Below are 24,550 nucleotides of genomic sequence, written 5' to 3'. Positions count from 1 at the left end.
GTTGAAAATATCGTAACGACGTTCGACATCTCTCCACTCGTCTCGAGTTGGTCGGAACGCGGAATGTATCGGGACATTTATGCGCAGAGCTGCCATCTTGCTGGGAAAGTGCACGACGGTGTCCTCGTTGGTTCTTTGAAAAGACTCGTCATGTGGTCCAACGTACGGATCCCAAAAGGATGGTTACGTTCTGGTGAAGAAACGAGTCACCGACAACATCGGATTTCATTTCCCTGCCAAGCATTTATATTTCTAGGCCGTAAAGGTCATTCTTCAACTGAGCTATACCTGGTGAGGTCATGCAGGTAATCTTTCAGATCCAAACGAGGTTACCTTGCACAGGTCATAGTCATCCTAAAATGGATCTTCACTAGTTTGGTCGCATTGAACATCCTGAACTGGATATCGCTCTCTGGACGGAGGTTGTGTGTTTTCACCTTTGTTTGTGTGATTGTCTGTCTGTCTGTCTGTCTGTGAGCAGCATTTGTCAAAAAATTATGGACTGATTCAGGCAAAATTGAGTGGGCAGGTTCGGGGTGTGACAAGGACGAATTGATGAGATTTTGGTGAAGATCCGGATCCAGATTCTAGAGTGTTAATTTTGTTAGTGCTTCTTCACCGTTGAGAGATGGGCCCTAAGACGATCGACTGTATGGCACGATACCTCAAAACGTCAACGAGTTCGGACGGAACTTGGTGGATGAGTTGGTTCGGTGACAAGATCAAGCCGATTAGATTTTGGTTCAGGTCCGAATCCACATCTGGCCTACATACAACACGTAAACTGTTCAGCCTGGCAAAGGTGTTCGCTGGACTCACTCCCCTTCTAGTTTCCCAATTTATTTTTTCTCGGCATCACCTTCTCCCTCCCATACCTTCTCCCTTCCATCAAGAATTGTGTTAAATCGCATCTCTGACCTAAAACTTTTAAAAACCACAGTTTGCCATGGATGCTCGCTTTCCATCAACCATTCTTTTTTTCCAACTTCAGTGCCAACTCACCCCCCTCACCCCTCACTCTCACTCTCAAAGCAACCATCCCACTCTTCTCCCTCCAAGCCTCCCTCTCACCTCTTTCAAAAATTCCCCCTCACCTTTCTCCCACCTTTCATCCCCCTCACTCTTCCTTCTCTAAGTTGCCCCCCTCTCATCCACCAACCTGCCTCCCTCCACTGCCCTCTCACCTCCATCTCTTCACTCCACCTCCTCAAATCCTCAACTGCCATCTTCCTTGTCTCTTGTCCCCCCTCTCTCACAGCACCACAGAGCCTTTTCTCCTCCTCATTCGGCCCCTCCCTCGCTATTCTGCAATACCCCACACTCCTTCAGCAACCCTCTTTACCTCCCCTCGTCCCTCGTCCGACCCTCCCCCGCCCCCTCCACCTCCTGCACCAAAAGCCTCCTCCCCTACCTCTTCATTAAAAGTGTGGACCTCAAATATCCGGGGCCTTCGCTCAAACCTTTCAGATCTTTCCATGCAGGTTGCCACTGACAAACCAGACATTATCTGCCTAACAGAAACTTTCCTCTCCCAAGACGTGTCTGACTCCCAAGTATCTCTCCCTGGTTACTCCTCTTACGGTATGACAGACCTGAGCCTCGTCCTGGTGGAGGTGTTGCTCTCTTCATCAAAGACTCTATTCCTCACTCTCCCTGCACTGCTCTCACTCCCCCACACCCCCAGGAATACCTCTGGCTTCGGCTTCCCCTCCACTCCCACCTCATGTTTATATGTGTACTGTACCGTCCACCGAACAGTGATGACTCCATCTACACCTCACTCTCCGAAAACATGGACCATGTTCTATCTTCTCATCCATGAGGTGCCTTCGTCTTATGTGGCGACTTCAATTGACATCACGGCAGTTGGCTAGGTGGGTACCTCTCTCACCTGCCATGGGACATCAGCAAAAGCTTTCTGTGACTCATTGGGACTGACTCAATCGGTCAACTTCCCGACCCGGATCTCAACCAATGGTACTCCATCTCTTCTGGATCTGATTTTGACAAATTTCCCTGACAATATCTGCTGCTCTTCCTTCGCTCCAATTGGTTCTTCTGACCACGTCCTTATTAAAGTGGACATCTCTCTGGCTGTTATCAGAGAACCACCTCACCGCCGTCGAGTCTGGCATTTCACCTGCCGACTGGCAGGGTCTCCGAGCAGCCATCAAACTTACAGACTGGTCTCCTATCACTACTTTCTCAAACATCAACTCATCCTGGGAATTCTTTCAAGAAACTTGCTCTCCCTCATGCACAGATTTATCCCCTCTCGTGTTCAGTTGTCTTACCCTTCCTCCCGCCCTTGGTTTACTGAAGCTTGTGGCGAGGCAGTTGTCCTGAAACAACTTGCCTTTGCCTCATGGAAAGCAAACCCAACTGAGGGCAATCTCAGTTCTTTCCACAAAGCTCGGAACAAGTGTGTAGCTACCCTCAGGAGAGCCAGAAAACAACATCTTTCTCATCTCAAGTCTGAACTCTCAAATCTCTCTCCCTCCTCAAAATCCTGGTGGCGTTTAATCAAATCTGTTTCTGGTGTATGTTCCCCCTCCATCCCCTCCCTTACCTCAAATGGCCGCACTGCTGATTCCACACGTGATAAAGCTGAATGTCTAAACTCGGTGTTTGCAGCTAAATCTTGTGTCCCAAACCCATCACTATCTCTACCCACTTTACCCAGTCGCACCCAACTGTCCCTGGACTCTGTATCCTTTTCTCCTGACAAGGTGGAGAGCTTGCTTTCAAACCTCGAGTCAGATTCTGCAACCGGTCCAGACGGCATCAGCCCACGTGTCCTCAAAGCCTGCTCTTCTGCTCTTGCTCACCCTCTCTCTGTTCTATTCACCCTCTCATTTTCCCAAGGTCATCTGCCATCTGCTTGGAAATCTGCTAACATCACTGCCCTGCATAAAAAAGGTGCAAAAACAGATCCCTGTAACTATAGACCAATCAGCCTTCTCCCAATCATCAGCAAGGTTATGGAATCCATCATCGCTTCAGACATGAAATCCTTCCTCTTCTCCAATGGCTTGATTTCCAATCATCAATTTGGTTTCAGACCAGGTCACTCTACCCTAGATATGCTGCTACTGCTCTCCCATCAATGGATGGAGGTCCTCAATGCCAGACAGGAAATCCGAGCCGTATCCCTGGACATATCACGTGCTTTTGACACAGTCTGGCACCCTGCCCTACTCACCAAACTCTCTTCCCATGGTATTCAAGGCCATCTCCACTCATGGCTCGCAGACTTCCTCTCCTGTCGCAGTCAACGTGTGGCCCTAAATGGAGTTCTTTCATCCCCTCTTCCTGTGCAGGCTGGAGTTCCTCAAGGTAGCGTTCTGGGCCCTGTTCTTTTTCTGGTTTTCATCAATGATCTCTCGGACTCTCTGGAAAATCCTCTATTTCTCTTTGCCGATGACTCAACCCTCTGCCGTACCATCTGTCATCCCTCAGACCGGCAAGCAGCAGCTTCTTCGCTCACTGCAGATCTGGATAAAATCACAAACTGGTCCAACACGTGGAACATGTCTTTCAATCCAGACAAATCTCACACTCTCACTATGTCTCTTCGAAAGGACCGTTTACAAAACCCCCCCATCCACTTTCTCAACAATCCTCTGGAAGAAGTCTTTTCTTTCAAGCTTCTGGGTCTCACTATCTGCCATGACCTTTCCTGGGAAAGTCACATTTCCAACCTTGCCTCAAAAGCCAGTCGCCGACTGGGAATCCTCCGTCGTGCAAAGTCCTTCCTCGGCCCTCTTGAGCTCCTGACCACTTACAAAGCTTTTGTCCGTAGCCTGATGGAGTACTGCTCTCCCCTCTGGGCTGGTGCTCCTGCCTCCCACCTTTCTCGACTTCACGCTGTCGAAACCAGGGCTTTTAAGATCATTGGCATCTCCCGCAATGAAGCTGAGTCTTTGGGCCTCTCACTCAATCACCGCAGGTTGGTCGGTGGTCTTTCTGTCTTCTACCGACTCCTCTCCAGCCTTGCCCCCCCTGCTCTCTCTCTGCGATTTGTCCCAACCACATTTCCACAGGGCGCTCAAGGTCCGCCAACAACCCCCTTCTGGTAAAACTACCAAAATCACGAATCACTGCTCATCTTCACTCTTTCATTCCTCTTTTTTCCCGCCTTTGGAATAAACTTCCTCACTCTATTCTTTCCCATTCTTCCCTTCAGGGTTTCAAAACAGCTGTTCACCACCACCTCTTATCTTCCCCCATCCAAATCCTCGATCTTTTCTACCCCCGATAATCCACCCAAGCCCACTTCCTTCAATTCTCCTGCTTTCCTTCCTGAAAGTCCCTTTAATGTCCATCTTCCCCTCGCCATGTTCCCCGTCCCATCCCCATCCCTCTCCCTTCCACAGTTCACCTGTGTCTGTTCCCCAATGTTTTGTCCCTTCCACTCCCGCCCCTCTTGTCTCATGCCTCCTTGCTGTGAGTTGTGTGTTAGCTCTCATACGAGCCTCGACCAAGGTATTAAAAAAAAAAAAAAAAATTTACTGAATTTTACACTTTCCTTATATCTACCACCAATACAATAAGAAAATAAGAGCATATAGCTAATTTCGCAAAAGTCGAATGGCGGCCATTTTGGAAAATGGTCGTCGAAGCTGACCAAGGCACAATCTCGGGTGGCTCCATATCTAGAATTGTTCGGAATACATTTTTCTAGATGTGTACCAATTTTGGTGCTTTTATGCAAATTTGAACAATTTATCTGAAATATGAGACGACGCTGCAGGACTAAACACAAACATGACAAACTTATTATTTATGTGACAAGCAGCATGAATGTTCTGTGATCCAACGATGTTACCAATGGTGGAAAGTACATCGTTCATTTCCACCTCATTGAGAGGGATACAAAACACAACGTGTTTACGAGTTAATGACTCAAACATCACAATGAGGAAACGTTCACCCATCATTCAAACACAAGAAAACAAGTAAGTAAACTTAACCGAAAGAATAAGGCATTTCACAAACACCAAGATATCAATCGATTAAAATCGAGAACAATAAAGAACACGGTCGCAGTGAGCGAGAAAACCTCCCGGCAGCCATGCCAGGACTTCGGCTTACGATTTTCTCGACACGACTCTGTGGGCTCTCTCCCTCTCTTTATTCTCCAGACAGAAAGGAAAAAACACGGGGAAAAGTTCAAAAGGAGAAACACGAAACGTGGGAAACGAAAAAAGGGAATGTGGAAACACCAAACAGCAAGGCAGAGGACAGGAATTCACGACCAGAAGCACAGAGCAGCCATAACAGTACACACAATGTACCAACAGCCAGCAGGGGACAAGAAAGGAGAGACAGACAGAGAGACAGAGAGAGAGAGAGAGAGAGAGAGAGAGAGATAGTGAGAGAGAGAGAGAGAGAGAGAGAGAGAGTGAGAGAGTGAGAGAGTGAGAGAGAGAGAGTGAGAGAGAGAGAGAGAGAGAGAGAGAGAGTGAGAGAGAGTGAGAGAGAGTGAGAGAGAGTGAGAGAGAGTGAGAGAGAGTGAGAGAGAGTGAGAGAGAGTGAGAGAGAGTGAGAGAGAGTGAGAGAGAGAGTGAGAGAGTGAGAGAGAGTGAGAGAGAGTGAGAGAGAGTGAGAGAGAGTGAGAGAGAGTGAGAGAGAGTGAGAGAGAGTGAGAGAGAGTGAGAGAGAGTGAGAGAGAGTGAGAGAGAGTGAGAGAGAGTGAGAGAGAGTGAGAGAGAGTGAGAGATATATATGAAAAAAAAGCAGAAGAGAGAAAGGTGAGGGCTGGAGGTGGGGTTAGTAAAGCTTAATGACCAAACACACACACAAAAACAAACCCATGTCAGAACAGCTGCACACACAATGACATAACAGAGTTTATAATGTAATCCGTTGACATATCTTTGATGTCCCATTTTCAGAAAATTTGTGGGAAAAAGAACCAAAATTCCTCACTCAAAACATGGCAGTACCTACCGCTCACGTACGAATGAATGATCCCATCGGGGGTGAACATCAAAAACAAAGCAATGCCACCAAATATCACACTTGGGTACAAAAACAAAAGAAGAAGGCATTCCTTATTGAGGTGATAATAGCAGTGATTTTGGACTAAACGATGCAGAAATCAAGAAAAGGTCCAAACACAAAGATCTCAATAATGAAGTGAGAAGATCCTGGAAGCTGAAGAATGCCAAAGTTATATCAGTGATAGCTGGACCGACAGGAATGATGTCAAAGAACCTCACAGAGATATTAAATACAGAGGCAATACCCCTGGGTGCTCACCTGGTAGTGGCTGGATAAGATAACCAGGCAACCACTGGAAGGCATGGATGATCCACAAAATATATAATAGAGAAGAAAGTAAATACCTATGGATGGTTTTTTGAAATGCCACGAACAAACGTTGGTACATCACGGGTGATAAAGGTTGTGGTCAAGTTTCATCGGAATTGTATGTGTCGTTTAAGAAGAAGCAAATACTTATTCGGGGAGGTAACCCACTCCTCCCCCGGTAAACTCCCCTCTGGAGACCCCTTCAGACGTCCTCATTTCTTTATGCCATCATGAGTGTTGAAGGTTGTGGTCAAATTTCATTCAAATCGTATGTGGTGTTTCTGAGAAGAAGTTGCAAGTATTTCTGGAGGGACGGACGGACGGACAACACGTTATCCCATTAATTCCCCAGAACTACTTTACAGGTGTGCTAAAAACCATCCCTGGGAATATGATTTCAAACGAACTGCAGTTGGAATCTGTCCAGGGTTCAGTGACGATCCTGAAGAAAGCCCTCAACACAAAACTTTGAGAACAGAAAATGTCAGCTTGGTCCATGAATCGTGACCCCTTACCGAAATGAAGGTGGATACTTTGAGCCTGCTCTGGAGAGGACTCCACTCTACATTCTGTAATCTTCATATGTCGATACCATATGTCATCATATGTCATCATATGTCATCAGCAAGGTGATGGAATCCATCATCGCTTCAGATATGAAATCCTTCCTCTTCTCCAATGGCTTGATTTCCAATCATCAATTTGGTTTCAGACCAGGTCACTCTACCCTGTATATCCTGCTTCTTGCTCTCCCATCAATGGATGGAGGTCCTCAATGCCAGACAGGAAATCCGAGCCGTATCCCTGGACATATCACGTGCTTTTGACACAGTCTGGCACCCTGCCCTACTCACCAAACTCTCTTCCCATGGTATTCAAGGCCATCTCCACTCATGGCTCGCAGACTTCCTCTCCTGTCGCAGTCAACGTGTGGCCCTAAATGGAGTTCTTTCATCCCCTCTTCCTGTGCAGGCTGGAGTTCCTCAAGGTAGCGTTCTGGGCCCTGTTCTTTTTCTGGTTTTCATCAATGATCTCTCGGACTCTCTGGAAAATCCTCTATTTCTCTTTGCCGACGACTCCACCCTCTGCCGTACCATCTGTCATCCCTCAGACCGGCAAGCAGCAGCTTCTTCACTCACTGCAGATCTGGATAAAATCACAAACTGGTCCAACACGTGGAACATGTCTTTCAATCCAGACAAATCTCACACTCTCACTATGTCTCTTCGAAAGGACCGTTTACAACACCCCCCCATCCACTTTCTCAACAATCCTCTGGAAGAGGTCTTTTCCTTCAAGCTTCTAGGTCTCACTATCTGCCATGACCTTTCCTGGGAAAGTCACATTTCAACCTCGCCTCAAAAGCCAGTCGCCGACTGGGAATCCTCCGTCGTGCTAAGTCCTTCCTCGGCCCTCTTGAGCTCCTGACCACTTACAAAGCTTTTGTCCGTAGCCTGATGGAGTACTGCTCTCCCCTCTGGGCTGGTGCTCCTGCCTCCCACCTTTCTCGGCTTCACGCTGTCGAAACCAGGACTTTTAAGATCATCGGCATCTCCCGCAATGAAGCTGAGTCTTTGGGCCTCTCACTCAATCACCGCAGGTTGGTCGGTGGTCTTTCTGTCTTCTACCGACTCCTCTCCAGCCTTGCCCCCCTGCTCTCTCTGCGATTTGTCCCCACCACATTTCCACAGGGCGCTCAAGGTCCGCCAACAACCCCCTTCTGGTAAAACTACCAAAATCACGTATCACTGCTCATCTTCACTCTTTCATTCCTCTTTTTTCCCGCCTTTGGAATAAACTTCCTCACTCTATTCTTTCCCATTCTTCCCTCCAGGCTTTCAAAACAGCTGTTCACCACCACCTCTTATCTTCCCCCATCCAAATCCTCGATCTTTTCTACCCCCGATAATCCACCCAAGCCCACTTCCTTCATTTCTCCTGCTTTCCTTCCTGAAAGTCCCTGAAATGTCCATCTTCTCTTCGCCATGTTCCCCGTCCCATCCCCATCCCTCTCCCTTCCACAGTTCACCTAATGTGTCTGTTCCCCACTGTTTTGTCCCTTCCACTCCCGCCCCTCTTGTCTCATGCCTCCTTGCTGTGAGTTGTGTGTTAGCTCTCATACGAGCCTCGACCAAGGTATACAAAAAAAAAAAAAATAAATAAAAAAAAAAAAAAACCTTTTATCATATTTCTTCATTCACCTTTCTGCCATTCCCTCTCTTCCTCTCTCCCTCTCTCCCTCTCTCCCTCTCTCCCTCTCTCCCTCTCTCCCTCTCTCCCTCTCTCCCTCTCTCCCTCTCTCCCTCTCTCCCTCTCTCCCTTTCCCTTACCGTTGTCTTACCAACGAAGCCTGAATGCAAAAAACACATGTCCAAGAATGATGCTTAAAATGCTGATCTTGCACTCTTCTCTTGAGGGGTTTGGGACCTTCATGTGGAAACCAGGGAGCCATTTCATAGAATCTGTTCATGCATCAGTCTATCCCGAAACCCGATTTATTTAGTGAGAGGAGACATTTTGGGACGAGAAATACCTGATTGTCATTCTCTGAAGGGTTACACGACCGACTTAGGAGCACGTTTATGTGGCTCGTCATGTACGCGATTCGAGATATTTCAAAATTTGATAAATTCTACATCCAGGCACCAATATTTATTCAACATATGCACAGATTGTACTAAATTGTAGATAGTCATGTCCCCATCCATGTAAAACCCACTTATTGCAATAATCCAGTTTTCCGGCCTTCAGGAAACCAAAAGGTAAGGTTTTTCTTTGTTTGTTTGTTTGTTTTTTGCCAAAAATTTGTTTCGGTTTAGGTTTGAACATCTTATAAAATTGCCCATATCTTCCAAGAATCAAGTCCCATGGAGGAGTTTTATGCATTAAAATTATCCTCACGTACCAGAGCACAAAAATCATGGATTATTTATAACCAGCAAACCTTGAACACACGCACACTGACCTCGGAAGGATGACAGGCTGAGTCAACCCCACCTGGTGTTAATTCAGCGAAAGAAAAGGCTTGAACTCAGGACCTGAGGATTCCAAGCCACCACCCCAACCATGCAGCCAATGCCAGGCTTGCCACCATTCCAAAGTAATGTTACCCACCCCCCCCCCCCACTTTTTTATATTATTTTGCAAATTGATAATAATATATATATATATATATATATATATATTTTCTGTAATTGTGGCCTGATTCAGGCATTTATTCACTTTCAACATGTTCACATGGTAAATATATCGAAGTAAACACATACTGCTGCCCAGTTTAATTTGAAATGTATTAATCACTAGACGACCCATGAACCCGTTGGGTTCCCGTTGTGACAGCGGTTGATTAAAAAAAAAAATCATTTCAAGAAAAAAACAAAAGATAGCTCCAGCGAACTGTCCCACTGAGGTTGTTTCCATTGATCAAATTCTCCCGAAGAGTACTCGACTGAATCGGGAATAGATTTTTTAATAATTTTGTCGTTGTCCGATTTGAACGAAACTTGATACTGCACACCGCAGGAGAATGGTGAGTAAGGTGGCCCTAAAATTTTTGCGCTATCCTGCACCGTTTTGGCTGTATTTCAGGAACATACATACATACGTACATATATATATATATATATATATATATATATATATATATATATATATATATATATATATATATATATATATATATATATGTATACACACACACAAGATGAGAGTTTTAGTAATATATAGATATGCAGTGTCATACTTGAGTATTCTCAGTCTGGCTTCACTGATACTTGGGTTGAAGCTGGCGTGTACAGTGAGTGTGTTTCCGATCAAATAACCAAGGTAAATCTTGAAACTGAACAGTCCGTGCTCACAAACTCACCATGGAAGCCATGTGGAGAATCCTCTTTCCGCAACTTCCAAGTCTGGCACAACAGCAAAGGAAAACGCAGTATCCAAGTTGTCGACCGACTTTTCGCTTCGATAGCAACACACTTCAAAGAAAGGAACCACGATGGCACTCCAGAAGCAGTGAAAGCTTTCGATGACAACTCCGACAATCTTATCACAGACATCAAAAGAGTTCTTCGAAGAGAAAGCCGGAGAATGTAATGCAAAATTCATGTTCTGGAAGTAGTACTTCGACATGGTTCAGACCCTTCTTCAATTCATCCGAGCTGAAAGAGAAAATGATTGGAACCTTCATATCTGTTCAAACGATCATTTTGAGCTTTCAGGGGGAATCATCGGTATAACAATGACTCAGACTGCCATTGACCGGTGGATGATTATAATTACCTTCAATGATAGAGCGAGTCCATCCAAAGATGTTCAACAGATGGTATAAATGACACAGTGGTTCCAAGTCCCATGGCGACAGGGCCTCTCAAAGAATGAAGAAAGATTAGCACGATGGCTGAAAGCTAGAAGATCAAATTGAGTGGTTTAACCCATTTGGTCAGCAAGGTGGAAGACGTGTATGTATTTCCACCAACGATGTAGCAAGCAATGACATCCAACATGACTTGGTGACAGCCTCAGAGCGTGGACAACAACTACAACGAATAGTTCGTGGAAAATCGGTTGCTCCCAGAAGTCTCCATGACACCATTCGTACGAACAAGTCAAAAAGATTCACAAATTTGAACATGATGAACGTCACTACATCTGCTGGTAAAAGCAAAACCATCAAAGCAGACCATGCCTACCGATGGTAAATTCAAATGACTTCTTGCGAAGTCAGGAACTTGGTGCTATTCTGGTTCATAGTTCCTGACCCATGGGGACCAACACGCGTCTCATAACCATCCTTATCAGTTCCAGTCGATGCATTGAAATCCCCCAAGACTCGAAGTGTATCTCGTCTGGGGCACTGATCAACCACAGACTCGAGCGTGGCGTAGAATGCGTCCTTCACGGTGAGGTCACTCGTCTCAGTTGGAGCAGAAACAGAGACCAGGGAAATAACACCTACGGAGGACGAATCCTTAGTCTCATAATACGCTTGTTGACCTGTTACCTCAATTATCATTGGAGTCAGCTTGTTGGACACAGCTACAGCAACTCCTTGGGTATGGTAACCATCAGAGCGACTAGACCAATAGTAGGTGCAACCACCCACCATTATCTCGCCGCAACCCGGTCTCTGAACCTCAGAGAGTGCTGCAATCCCGATGTCCAAACGCTTGAGCTCAGATGATAACAGAGACAGGTGATCATTCTCTCTTAGGGATAGGACATTCCAGGCACCCACCCAAAGGGACCGCCTTGCGTTAACCCAAGGAGACCGCCGTCTGGTGGACGACACCTCAGCACCACTCCGACACACACTCTCTCTCTCAATCTGACCCGGGAATGTTACCCCATGTTTTCCCTCCTATCATCAAAGATTGGGGGTCCCGAAGGCTTTGCCCCTATCCCATCATCCAGTGAGCTTCTCTGCGAAGGGAAGCTGCACAGGAGGTACTCCAACGGAGGGGTTTTCAGATTTTTTTGCGTTCTTGTGTTTTGCGGAATGAAGGATTTTACGGTGGCCGGAGTGCAAATCCTGCCATCGACCTCCTCATAAAAAGTAACCCGCAAGTATGTACAAGTAACTTGTACATACTGCAGGAGGACGTCCGCAGACACAGTTGGGCACGAGATATGGATGGCCGTTGGTTCACAAGGAGTTCCTCCGCCCTTTGACAGGTTTTGTTGTTGATCCTTCTGGGTGTCCATATCCAAACACCCTCCTCACCAGAAAAACCTGGTGGGGGAGACGGTTTGGTCGCCCACAACCCGACCATGGAACAGGTGAGTACATGTTTACATGATACCTGTAGCAGGTCACAGATCAAATCTGGCCTGACCTGATTGACTCATAACACCACCTCATCTGGGTTTATCTTCCTTGGTCTGGGAATGATATGCTGGGGCTGGAAACGCTTACCTTTGTTGGCCTTTCTTCGTTCTGATCTTTTTCTTTTTCTTTTCTCCTTCGGTCTACTTACTTTCTAACTTCTTTCCGTTCCCACTTGTGTTTCAACCTTCGCTTCTTTCCACCGTTGCCGGTGGAGTTTTATTTCATTTTATTTTTGTCGTTTTAGCAATCCTTGCATTAATGTCATCCAGAAAACAGACTAAAATGTGTCGTCATTTACTTTTAAGAAAATATTTCTTACTTGCCGAACCAGCGATTCGCATTCACAAGACGACTGTTCGAATCTGAATCGCTGCTGTTTCTTTGCCGTCGTTGTTGGACTCTGTGTCAAAGTGGTATGGTGGGATTCCTGCCTCATCGTGTCTCTTTCCTTGTGACGCTCACTGTCCCAATCATCGTCATCAACGTGCACTGTGGCAGTGCTGCCGCACAGCTGTGGTCATCGGCCTTGTGATCGCTCTTCCACCGATACGTTGTGTTCTACTTGTGACGCCATCATGTGAAAGTTGCGCGATGCTGGAGTTCGATATTTACTTTCGGAAAACTTTGGAAATGCTGTCATGAGTCTTGCCCCGAAGGGGTTGTGAGATTATTGGGACACACCTGTCTGTCTGCCTGTCTGTCTGCCTGTCTGTCTGTCTGTCTGTCTGTCTGTCTGTCTGTCTCTGTCTCTCTGTGTCCATTTCTCTATTTTCTCTGCAACCGCTTGTCCGATGAATACGAAACTTTAAACATAGGAGGGACTCCCCATGGAAAATATTTTATTGATAACTCTGATGTCATAAGTCACATGGTATGGCAGCCATATTAAATCAAAGGAAAAAAAATTGGACATCATCTTCTTTGAAACCACTGAAGGAAAAAAAAAATTGAAACTTGGTATTTGTCATTAACTCCCCATAGGGTGATAACTATGATCTCATCGGTGAAGTATCGAAACCCTCTTCCGAAAAATCTGAAACTTGTTTATACGTATCTGATATACAATTCGACGTGAGCGAAGAATTAAATTTATGACCATCAGTCACGTGGTCAGGCGGCCATATTGGATTGAAAATTAAAAACGTTTTAAAAAAAAAAAGTCTTCTCCAGAACCGCTTAACAGATCGATGCAAAACTTAATATATATGATTAACCGGCCATGATGATATATCGTTTGAAATGTTTTTTTTTTCATATTCACCTTCATTGATGCAATTTAGCCTTAATGCGCATAAAAGTGGTCGATAAATATCCTGATAATAAAGCCCTGGATAATGGCAATGCATATGGCATGATGATACGGGGATATGGGCCATAATAGTAGCGTGTTGGGTGAACGATGGTATTTTTGTTCAGAATGAGCGTGCGAGGCGAGACTATGAGCTCTACGAGTGCCGTTCAAGTTGTTCTTTTAAAAAGGAAGGATGTTATGTTGTTATCAAAACCAGGCAAGCAGATGGATATTTCATTTTTATACAATGGGCTTTCGGATACAGTAGCCAATTCCACGGTCCAAGACGTCTCGCGGGTTGGTTTCACAAGTCATCGAAGGGCCATGTGTAAGTATGGTGTGAACATTTTGTTTTGCCGATGTCACTATGAAGGCAGAAATAGCAGCTGTTTGTCTGACCATGCATTTTGATTCCGAACCCAGAGTTGAGCTTTGAGATAAACTCTACATTGCTGTGTTCGGCTTTGTCACAAGGTTTTGATTATTTTACCTTTTTGTGTTTTTATTTTTTGTTTTTTTGTTTTGGACGTAAAAAGTAATTTATCAATTGACAGACGGAGCCGTCTTCAGACCGGTGTCAAAGTGAACGTTTGATAATCCCACGTAAGCGTTGCACATGGTACTCATTTTGGGGTAGTGATTCTAGGTGATGCTCTGATGTGATTCTTTCTTCTCTTTACACTTTACCCCCATCCCACCCCCACTCCTCTCATGTTCCAAGAATACTGAGAATAAAACGCTTTCCAGATGTAACGGAAACTCGTTGAGGATGCAGTTTTGGGGAACAGGAAAGGGGGAGGTCAGTGCGAGGAATGCTCGGAGTGTGGAACTTGCTTTTCAACATTCGTTCTCCAATCATTACTTGTTTGGTCTCATTTTCTCAACATCACGTTTTGTGTTTTCAATTCTAATCTTGCAGATTAACAAACTCGGGTTTCACCAATGGCTTGCTCTGTATAAGAGCGAATTATTCCGTCTTTGCACTTTGTGCGTTCTGATTCTGATGCACCAAACTGTGTTGCGGAGCATCGGTGCTGCCAAAGCAGTTTATTGGCTAGGGTTTGGGTTAGGGTTTAGGTTTGGGTTTGCCATTGCCTTCCTGGCAGTAGTTCTGGCAGGAATTTGTAACTTGGCCATCGTGCCGGCGACATCTCCACTCCTCTTTGCGAAGGACACCGTGGGATCTTGAACGTCTGGCAAATGGAATTGCCGGCTTTACGTTTATCCAAGGGATGGCACACACGTTGATGAATCACCCGACCTGTGAAACACTGGGATGGCAGTTTATAGCTGGGTCGGGATTCAAACCCACGCTAGACAGCTGAGGGGTCAGTGTACTTTCCTCTTGGACCTCGGTCATCTTGCCAGCCTCCCACATGCGTATACATCAGTTTTCATTGCGTCAATAATGGTACATGTATAGTAAAAGGGAACCTGCCTCATCATTATCATTCATCTATTTAGATGTGAACTAGCAGGATACCTGTCACACAGACAAGGCTTTATAAGGAGTAGAGATGAGGACGACAACATGCGAATGCACAGACGACAGTCACAGGGGGGGGAAGAGACCACCCTAGTTGTGGAACACAGGATTAATGATCTCCACCTTGTACATTATGCAGATTCAAGGTTAGAAAAGGCAACTTGCAGTTAAATTGGACAACCTTGTTGAACATTTATTTAAATTTAAATTGGACTCTTCCTCGCAATGATTATAATTTATTAAACAGTAGCAGCTGTACCGATAACATTATATTAACATGTAAAATATGTAAATCTATATATTATAATGGAGCGTATGTATGTATGTTATATCCACTCTTTATTGGTTCGATAGCTGACTTGATGTCACCCACAATTGTAACCTGAAATACTTGACATAAAGTACTCAAAGGAGCCAAAAGACAACCCCCCCCCCTTTGAAGACCCAAAAGACCCCCAAACAACCCTGAGGACCTAAATGACCCTGAGGACCCAAAAGGCCCCAATGGACCCAAAATACCCCAAAGACCCAAAAGACCCTGAAGACCATCCATCCATTCATCGGCACCATACTCTGTACAGAGAGTCGGTGCCGCCGAAGCAGTCTCCTGGGATACTGGGCACAATCCTGGATGGGTCGCCACTCCGACACAGGATACTCGAATGGCTGAACCATCCCAGCAAGCTGGTGCTCATTTTGCCGACCTCAGAAGGATGACAGGCTGAGTCAACCCCACCTAAAGACCCCCAAGACACAAAAGACTGAGGTTGGCAAAAGACCCAAAAGACCCGATGGGACACAAAGGACACAACGGGAGTATCATGGCCCCATGGATATTCTGTATCATGTAATTCGACAAGACCCGACACTTAACCCAAGCATAATCACGAAGCTCAAGACGGTTGTTTACCTAAAGCAATATGGGACTTTCAAAATGAAGTATGAATGCAAAACAAGGCCTTTCGTGTGTGTGCGTGCGTGCGCGTGTGTTTTATCAGTGACTCAGTTCTGCTTATAGGGCACTTTTAACCTGCCGTTGCTTGCCCGGGATCTGCAAATGAAATCGTCTTTTAAACATCATTTTCAGCGTTTAAACGAAAGAGTGGCAATTCCGAAATGGTTAACCGTTATTGTTCTGTTCCTGGATGCAAATCTGACTCACGAGAATACGAGAAATATGTGTGGATGCAGGGTGTTAGTAATAGATGCAAAAATCCCGTATAATTTCTCGGTGGTTGCGGAACCAAACAATCGATGTACTGTATTGATAACAACACCCCCTCCCCAAACACGATCAATAGTAAACATCATCATTTTAAAAGTTGATTTTACACTAATGCTCTGTATTCACAAGGCCCAAATATGATGTCCTTCCCATCGGTGTTCAGAAGCAACCGATCCAGATACCCAGGCCTTGTTTCTTTTCATGTTGTGAAGATGTTATTTGTTGACGAGTAGACACACAGAGCATCGTCTTTCCAATTCCATAAGTCTGTCAAATAAATCACCAAACCTGCCACGTTCACACGAGGCACTCCCTTAAGGTTCAAAGTCGATCCGTCAGGGGGTTTGTGCAGCACACGCCCGTACACTCGGGCCTTGCACCAGCCTGCACGGTCGGGAGTTTGCAGTGCAGGCAGCTGCCTGTTCGATGAGATAAGAAAGTTCTCCGACTCTTTCGTTGTGCAGAGGCACAGCCCTTTCTCTCATGTACTTTTCCAAGTATCTTTGGCTTCTTTTAGAAGCTTTATGAGCTGTTTCAGGTAATAATCCTTATCGTGGACGGGCGATATACTTTAGGATGCCCCAAACACAGCTGTTTCTCGTGGTTTGTGTGCATGCACGTTGAGCATTCTGGGATGGATTACGTAATTTAGAAAGTCCCATATTAAGAGGCTTTAAACCACAGCATACATGCAGACATGATGACCATGATAATACTTTAAAGTTTTATTCTATTGCATGGCAGAATAAATCTGGGATGAGATGGCTCAGATCCTGCCATCATTAAGTTTCCACCTCCTCTTTGTGGAATTCCCAAAATATGAAATTTGGCTCAATGCTCACCTCCATTCATTTGTTCCTCTTTTCTCCTGCTTGCGGAACATACTACTTCCTCACCCTGTTGAATCCCCATCTTCCCTCCAGTGCTTCAAGTCGAAAGCACACCACCAGGTCGGATTATCCTCCATCCTCACCCGCGGTCTCGTCTATCTTCATTTGCCTGCCCCAGCATTCCGCATTTATTTGAAGGTTCATATGTTTCCTATGCCTGGTGTTGGCTTTATGGTTCGGGTGGTCCCAACGGAATGGAATGGAATAAGTTTCCTCCTCCTGTTCATTCATCCCCTCATTCCATGTACGTGTTGTCCCATTATCAGTTTTCTTTTTTCCAAGAACGGTTCCACATCATGAGATCCCCCCCCCCCCCCCCCACTTTTGAGCTATGATTTTGTGTTCAATTTTCTTGGACAACACTGATTGGCTTTCACAAAAGGAATTTTTTTTTTTTGCAGCCACTGCTGAAAACAAGCACCCACCAAACTAGAGGATGTTTCTGCATGCTCCAGATATACAAACTCTTCCACGAATTTTTTGTCACTCGAGAAAATAATGACAATGAGAAGGGCACTCGGTCGAGCGCACACCTCCACCTGGCTGATTGTTTTTTACGTTTTGTCTCCCCCTGATGGGCCGGATCTGGATTCACACCTGAACTAAAATTTAATCAGCTTATTCTTGTCGCCTAACCAACTCGCCCACCAAGTTTTGTCCGAATCCATCCATATATTTTTGAAATATCCCGCTATATGTCGTTTTCGCCCTATTATTATTCAATGGTGAAGAATAAGTGGAAAAAAAATTATTGGATCCGGATCCACATTTGAATCTTCACCAAAATGGAATCTATTCTTTCTTGTTACCTACCTTGAAAACACATCCTCCCCACCAAGTTTTATTCGAATCCTTGACAACTTTTTGAGATATTTTGTTCACAAACAAACAAACAAACAGACGGGTGGAAACATAACCTCCGTGCACCTTCGATGGCGGAGATAAAACAAAAAAAAGGCTTTTTGCATTAGATTCACACTCTTGATGAAGTTTGCTTTTCCTTTAGCACAAAACTTTGTGTCTAAACATTCTCCTTAATAGGTGACCTTTTACCTCTGGATGTCAGACGGTCGTAAGGCCAGAGTTTTTCAATGAGAGGGTGGTGAATGCCTGTAATGGTCTCCCTACAAGGGTCGTGACAGTAGAGAAGGGTGGGTTGTTTTGAAATTGAGTTGGATCGGTATCTGAAAGTAATGGGGATGGGAGAGTGCTAAGATTTTGGCACAATCGTGTGGGCTTGATGGACCTAATGGCATCTGCCAGCATTGAAGTTCGTTGTGTTTTCTTTCTTTGATAAAAGTTTTTTTTTTTTTTTTTCCTGTTGATGCTGTATCTGACAATGCATTCTGCAAAAGATTGGAATTTTGAATTCCTCTTGATGAAAGTATAGTCAGTAGTAGGAGCGTGAAGGTGTACACATGACCGCACCCAATCCCATCTGGGAAGTTAATTTTGGAAGCTGAACACCGAACCCGACCAACATCTCATGGGAGAACAACACCACTGGGTATTGTAAACTTCTGGATGGCAGGCGAGTTGAGTGTGCATGCCTTTTGAGCGGTGTTGGTCCTGATTCCATAAAAGATCACAACTTCCTCCTCTCTCTCCTGTGGACTTTAACCCAATCAAAACAGCGCATCTGATTTAGTGCCAGCAGGGGGTGCTGCTTCTTGGAGCACGCTGCATTTTATTTTGGGGATGTATAGCTGCCTCTCCAGTCCACGTACGCTGTGAACTGTAACGATCTCACGATATCTTGTTTTGGTAACAGCATTGGGGATCGTATAAGGGCTTGTGCAGAAATAATTAAATGCATGGTAAGGATGTTTGGACATTTGGACATAACGGCTGCTTTTACATCAATATCAAAGACATCTAGAGATGGACAATTCAGCAGAGGATATGTATATGGGATTTGACAGGAATACTGGACTTTCTTAAGACTGGTATTGGTCTGCGTCCGCGGACAATTCGATAAAACCTTCCTGGGATTTGAGTGTGAGATGACAACATCGATCATGAGGCAAGCACTCAGATGGGAACATCAAATGCAGTACAATAGCCTTGATATTTCATCTGGCTCCAGCCTACCAGCTCTCACATTGCAGCTCCGTTTCCTTGACAGGTTGTTGAATGCATAATTTGGTTTATTCTGTATTCCTGTAGGTGTGAACTCGCCTGCCCAACTGGGCGCTGGGGTGAAGGCTGTGCCACTGTATGTCCGTCGTGCCACAATGGGACGTGTGACGTTCTTACTGGAAGCTGCCGCTGTCTCTCTGGACATTGGGGCACAAGGTCAGCCCACATGCTCTTGTGTATTATGGAACAATTCGGAAGCACTTATTTAATTTCTTATTTATTTATACATGATTCTCAACCCACAACACCAGCTGCAATGAGACGTGCCCCCCTGAACGCTGGGGAATTGGCTGTGAAGATGTATGTTATTGTGGCGATGTCCCATGTGACCCCTCCACCGGCACCTGTCGACTCAGTAAGAACCGATTCTCTTACTCGGAACCGACACCATTAACAAATACATCAGCAATCGAGATGTAATAAATCTATCCTTTTTATTATTTTCATCTCAAACCACAGAGCAACATGAAAGGATGGGTTTGATCGGAGTTGGTATCCTGGCATCTCTCCTTCTCACTGCTCTCATCATCACCCTGGCACTGCCCTTCAGCATCCATGGATGTCAACATTGGTATTGTACAACACGCGATGACAAGCCACAGCACACCTTGCAATGGGTCATAAGCATTGAACATCATCTAGTCAACGTGTGTGTGTGCGTGTGTGTGCGTGTGTGTGTGTTTCGTCCATTGTTGGATACAATTGTTAAACCAATGGCTGCCATTCACTACGTTACTTCCTGATTCCCTATCCACTGCCAGGATTCAGGAACAGGTCCAGAGAGCAATGGATAATGGCAGGAATACACGGGCACAAAGTACGAGTGGAAGGAACAGGGATCTGAGAGTGCGAGTGCAAGGGCCATTCTCTCAGCTTACCTGTAAACTACATCGGCTACCTGTTACACAGGCGTCTCGCTCTAGTTATCCTCCAGCTGCTTCCTTGAACACTCCCAATGCAGGTTTGTACAGGGGGAGTTGTTCTTTTTTTTAAAAAGCACAAACGATGTACACGTCGGGAGGAGAGTGATGGAGGGAGGAAGCTATTGGAAGTGGTGCTGCTGTGTTAGTCCACAAAGTGGCAAGGTCTTTCCAAGAAATTGTTTTCCCCGTTTAATAAACTTTTGAGCTTTATTCCGACTGAAGAACGAATACACCGAAATAAATAAATGAATACCTCCATGAGTTGGGAAATGGCATCGTTAGAACCAAAAACACAGTTACAAAGCAAGTCAAGACCATCACTGTTAACTTGTGCACCAAACCTTTACAACGGAGCTGCTTCTCGGGTTGTCCAGCTGAGGCCGAGCGAAGTGAGGTCAAGGACGTTTCTTCCTGCTACGTGAAACGCCCTGCAGCCCAAGCCTACAGAAAGCAGGCTTTTTGGAACAACAGCCGCATTTTCCATTCAATGATCATGCAACTTTGTTAAAAAAAAAATTATCCGTGGATAGGCGCTCCAATGTTAAAAAGTTTCGTGTTAATCGCTCATGCGGTTGCGGAGAAAACAAATTTAAAAGTAAATAAAGGTGAAAAAGTGAGGATGGAAAAAAAAATAAAAAGGAGAGGGCCTCGACCGATGTTCCACAACATGATCATTGATGGTTGTGCATGCCTATTACTAGTTAAATTTTAATCTGTTGTTTGGGATACAGATCTATAGAAAACCAAACTGATTCAGAAATATCAAATCTAACCACCAGTAACTATATTCACAACAAAATAGCACCAGCTTGTGCATTGTGTGGACAAGAGAGAAAAACTGTGGCACAAGAAGAGTCGTATACATGCATGATGGGTGTTGCTTTGCACACAAACGGTGGTGTTCGACAAAAAAAGTTAGCAATTGAGGAATGGATGTGGAACTTAGAGGGCTGCAATCGTTGATTGCTGAGGGTTCCTGGTATAGTCAACTTGTAATATTAGGCAATTGGTAGCACTTAAATTTCTGTGTCATAATGAAAACAAACGTTTTAAAAAAAAAAAAATTCCAAAAAGCAGGACACCAGAGATACCAAGACGAAACGTGCAATTCCTCCCTCCAGGGACGATAACTATGGGATGGATGTGAAGATGAGAAGTGAGCAACTTGGAAGACATGAGATAGTGTTTGATGAAATGATATGCAAACACAAAGAGAAACTTACAGACTGGTCTCCTATCACTACTTTCTCAAACATCAACTCATCCTGGGAATTCTTTCAAAGAAACTTGCTCTCCCTCATGCACAGATTTATCCCCTCTCGTGTTCAGTTGTCTTTCCCTTCCTCCCGCCCTTGGTTTACTGAAGCTTGTGGCGAGGCAGTTGTCCTGAAACAACTTGCCTTTGCCTCATGGAAAGCAAACCCAACTGAGGGCAATCTCAGTTCTTTCCACAAAGCTCGGAACAAGTGTGTATCTACCCTCAGGAGAGCCAGAAAACAACATCTTTCTCATCTCAAGTCTGAACTCTCAAACCTCTCTCCCTCCTCAAAATCCTGGTGGCGTTTAATCAAATCTGTTTCTGGTGTATGTTCCCCCTCCATCCCCTCCCTTACCTCAAATGGCCGCACTGCTGATTCCACACGTGATAAAGCTGAATGTCTAAACTCGGTGTTTGCAGCTAAATCTTGTGTCCCAAACCCATCACTATCTCTACCCACTTTACCCAGTCGCACCCAACTGTCCCTGGACTCTGTATCCTTTTCTCCTGACAAGGTGGAGAGCTTGCTTTCAAACCTCGAGTCAGATTCTGCAACCGGTCCAGACGGCATCAGCCCACGTGTCCTCAAAGCCTGCTCTTCTGCTCTTGCTCACCCTCTCTCTGTTCTATTCACCCTCTCATTTTCCCAAGGTCATCTGCCATCTGCTTGGAAATCTGCTAACATCACTGCCCTGCATAAAAAAGGTGCAAAAACAGATCCCTGTAACTACAGACCAATCAGCCTTCTCCCAATCATCAGCAAGGTTATGGAATCCATCATCGCTTCAGACATGAAATCCTTCCTCTTCTCCAATGGCTTGATTTCCAATCATCAATTTGGTTTCAGACCAGGTCACTCTACCCTAGATATGCTGCTACTGCTCTCCCATCAATGGATGGAGGTCCTCAATGCCAGACAGGAAATCCGAGCCGTATCCCTGGACATATCACGTGCTTTTGACACAGTCTGGCACCCTGCCCTACTCACCAAACTCTCTTCCCATGGTATTCAAGGCCATCTCCACTCATGGCTCGCAGACTTCCTCTCCTGTCGCAGTCAACGTGTGGCCCTAAATGGAGTTCTTTCATCCCCTCTTCCTGTGCAGGCTGGAGTTCCTCAAGGTAGCGTTCTGGGCCCTGTTCTTTTTCTGGTTTTCATCAATGATCTCTCGGACTCTCTGGAAAATCCTCTATTTCTCTTTGCCGATGACTCCACCCTCTGCCGTACCATCTGTCATCCCTCAGACCGGCAAGCAGCAGCTTCTTCGCTCACTGCAGATCTGGATAAAATCACAAACTGGTCCAACACGTGGAACATGTCTTTCAATCGGACAAATCTCACACTCTCACTATGTCTCTTCGAAAGGACCGTTTACAAAACCCCCCCATCCACTTTCTCAACAATCCTCTGGAAGAAGTCTTTTCTTTCAAGCTTCTGGGTCTCACTATCTGCCATGACCTTTCCTGGGAAAGTCACATTTCCAACCTCGCCTCAAAAGCCAGTCGCCGACTGGGAATCCTCCGTCGTGCAAAGTCCTTCCTCGGCCCTCTTGAGCTCCTGACCACTTACAAAGCTTTTGTCCGTAGCCTGATGGAGTACTGCTCTCCCCTCTGGGCTGGTGCTCCTGCCTCCCACCTTTCTCGACTTCACGCTGTCGAAACCAGGGCTTTTAAGATCATTGGCATCTCCCGCAATGAAGCTGAGTCTTTGGGCCTCTCACTCAATCACCGCAGGTTGGTCGGTGGTCTTTCTGTCTTCTACCGACTCCTCTCCAGCCTTGCCCCCTGCTCTCTCTGTGATTTGTCCCAACCACATTTCCACAGGTCGCTCAAGGTCCGCCAACAACCCCCTTCTGGTAAAACTACCAAAATCACGAATCACTGCTCATCTTCACTCTTTCATTCCTCTTTTTCCCGCCTTTGGAATAAACTTCCTCACTCTATTCTTTCCCATTCTTCCCTCCAGGCTTTCAAAACAGCTGTTCACCACCACCTCTTATCTTCCCCCATCCAAATCCTCGATCTTTTCTACCCCCGATAATCCACTCAAGCCCACTTCCTTCAATTCTCCTGCTTTCCTTCCTGAAAGTCCCTTTAATGTCCATCTTCCCCTCGCCATGTTCCCCGTCCCATCCCCATCCCTCTCCCTTCCACAGTTCACCTGTGTCTGTTCCCCAATGTTTTGTCCCTTCCACTCCCGCCCCTCTTGTCTCATGCCTCCTTGCTGTGAGTTGTGTGTTAGCTCTCATACGAGCCTCGACCAAGGTATACAAAAAAAAAAAAAAAAAAAAAAAAAGAGAGCACGAGAACGATGTGGTTGTTTTTTTGCGGTGAGATATTGTTTGATCATTTGTGTTTTTTAGACGCAGCACCACCAACTTATTCTTGGACATCGGTTGATTCTTTCTCTTCCTTCGATACTGATGATGGACCTGTATACTGCATACCAGAGGGTAAGGAAGTATTACAGGCTGTTTACATTCCCCGAGTCAGGTCAGGTTCGATCTGTGACCTGCTACAGGTATCATGTAAACCTGTACTAACCTGTTCCATGGTCGGGTTGTCGGCGACTAAACCGTCTCCCCCACCAGGTTTTCTGGTGAGGAGGGTGTTTGGATATGGACACCCAGCAGGATTAAAAACAAAACCTGTCAAAGGGCGGAGGAGCTCCTTGTGAGCCAACGGCCATCCATATCTAGTGCCCAACTGTGTCTGCGGACGTCCTCCTGCAGTTGGGTTACTTCTTATTAGGAGGTTGGTGGCAGGATTTGCACTCCAGCCACCGTAAAACGCTTCATTCCGCAAAACGCAAAAACGCAAAAAAATCTGAAAACCCACTCCGTGGGAGTACCTCCTGTGCAGCTTCCCTTCGCAGGGCAGCTCACCGGATGATGGGATTGGGGCAAAGCCTTCGGGACCCCCAATCTTTGATAGGAGGGAAACCACGGGGTAACATCCCTGGGTCAGATTGCGGGAGAGTGTGTCGGAGTGGTGCTGAGGTGTCGTCCACCAGACGGCGGTCTCCTTGGGTTAACCTGAGGCGGTCCCTTCGGGTGGGTGCCTGGAATGTCCTATCCCTAAGAGAGGATGATCACCTGTCTCTGTTATCATCTGAGCTCAAGCGTTTGGACATCGGGATTGCAGCTCTCTCTGAGGTTCGGAGACCGGATTGCGGCGAGATAATGGTGGGTGGTTA

At 45.7% G+C, this 24,550-nt stretch overlaps 1 protein-coding gene across 4 annotated transcripts in view; it reads left to right on the top strand.

Annotated features, from left to right (window-relative positions):
• The window catches only part of LOC147008944 (uncharacterized), a 60,375-nt gene that overhangs the window by 28,802 nt on the left and 7,023 nt on the right, over window positions 1-24,550 (top strand). For 3 of the 4 annotated variants that reach the window (XM_085864265.1, XM_085864266.1, XM_085864268.1), the window contains 5 exons: window positions 19,201-19,329; window positions 19,425-19,528; window positions 19,633-19,744; window positions 19,935-20,134; window positions 23,718-23,807. In XM_085864265.1, coding sequence (XP_085720391.1) covers window positions 19,201-19,329; window positions 19,425-19,528; window positions 19,633-19,744; window positions 19,935-20,134; window positions 23,718-23,807 — 635 coding nt within the window. The remainder of the gene's footprint in view (window positions 1-19,200; window positions 19,330-19,424; window positions 19,529-19,632; window positions 19,745-19,934; window positions 20,135-23,717; window positions 23,808-24,550) is intronic. The other variant, XM_085864267.1, reaches the window with a different exon arrangement.

Source organism: Eptatretus burgeri, chromosome 18, assembly GCF_056783735.1.
Source record: "Eptatretus burgeri isolate ZD-2024b chromosome 18, Ebu_testis_v1, whole genome shotgun sequence".
Classification (NCBI taxonomy): domain Eukaryota; kingdom Metazoa; phylum Chordata; class Myxini; order Myxiniformes; family Myxinidae; genus Eptatretus; species Eptatretus burgeri.
This window is presented reverse-complemented; position numbering and strand designations above follow the sequence as displayed.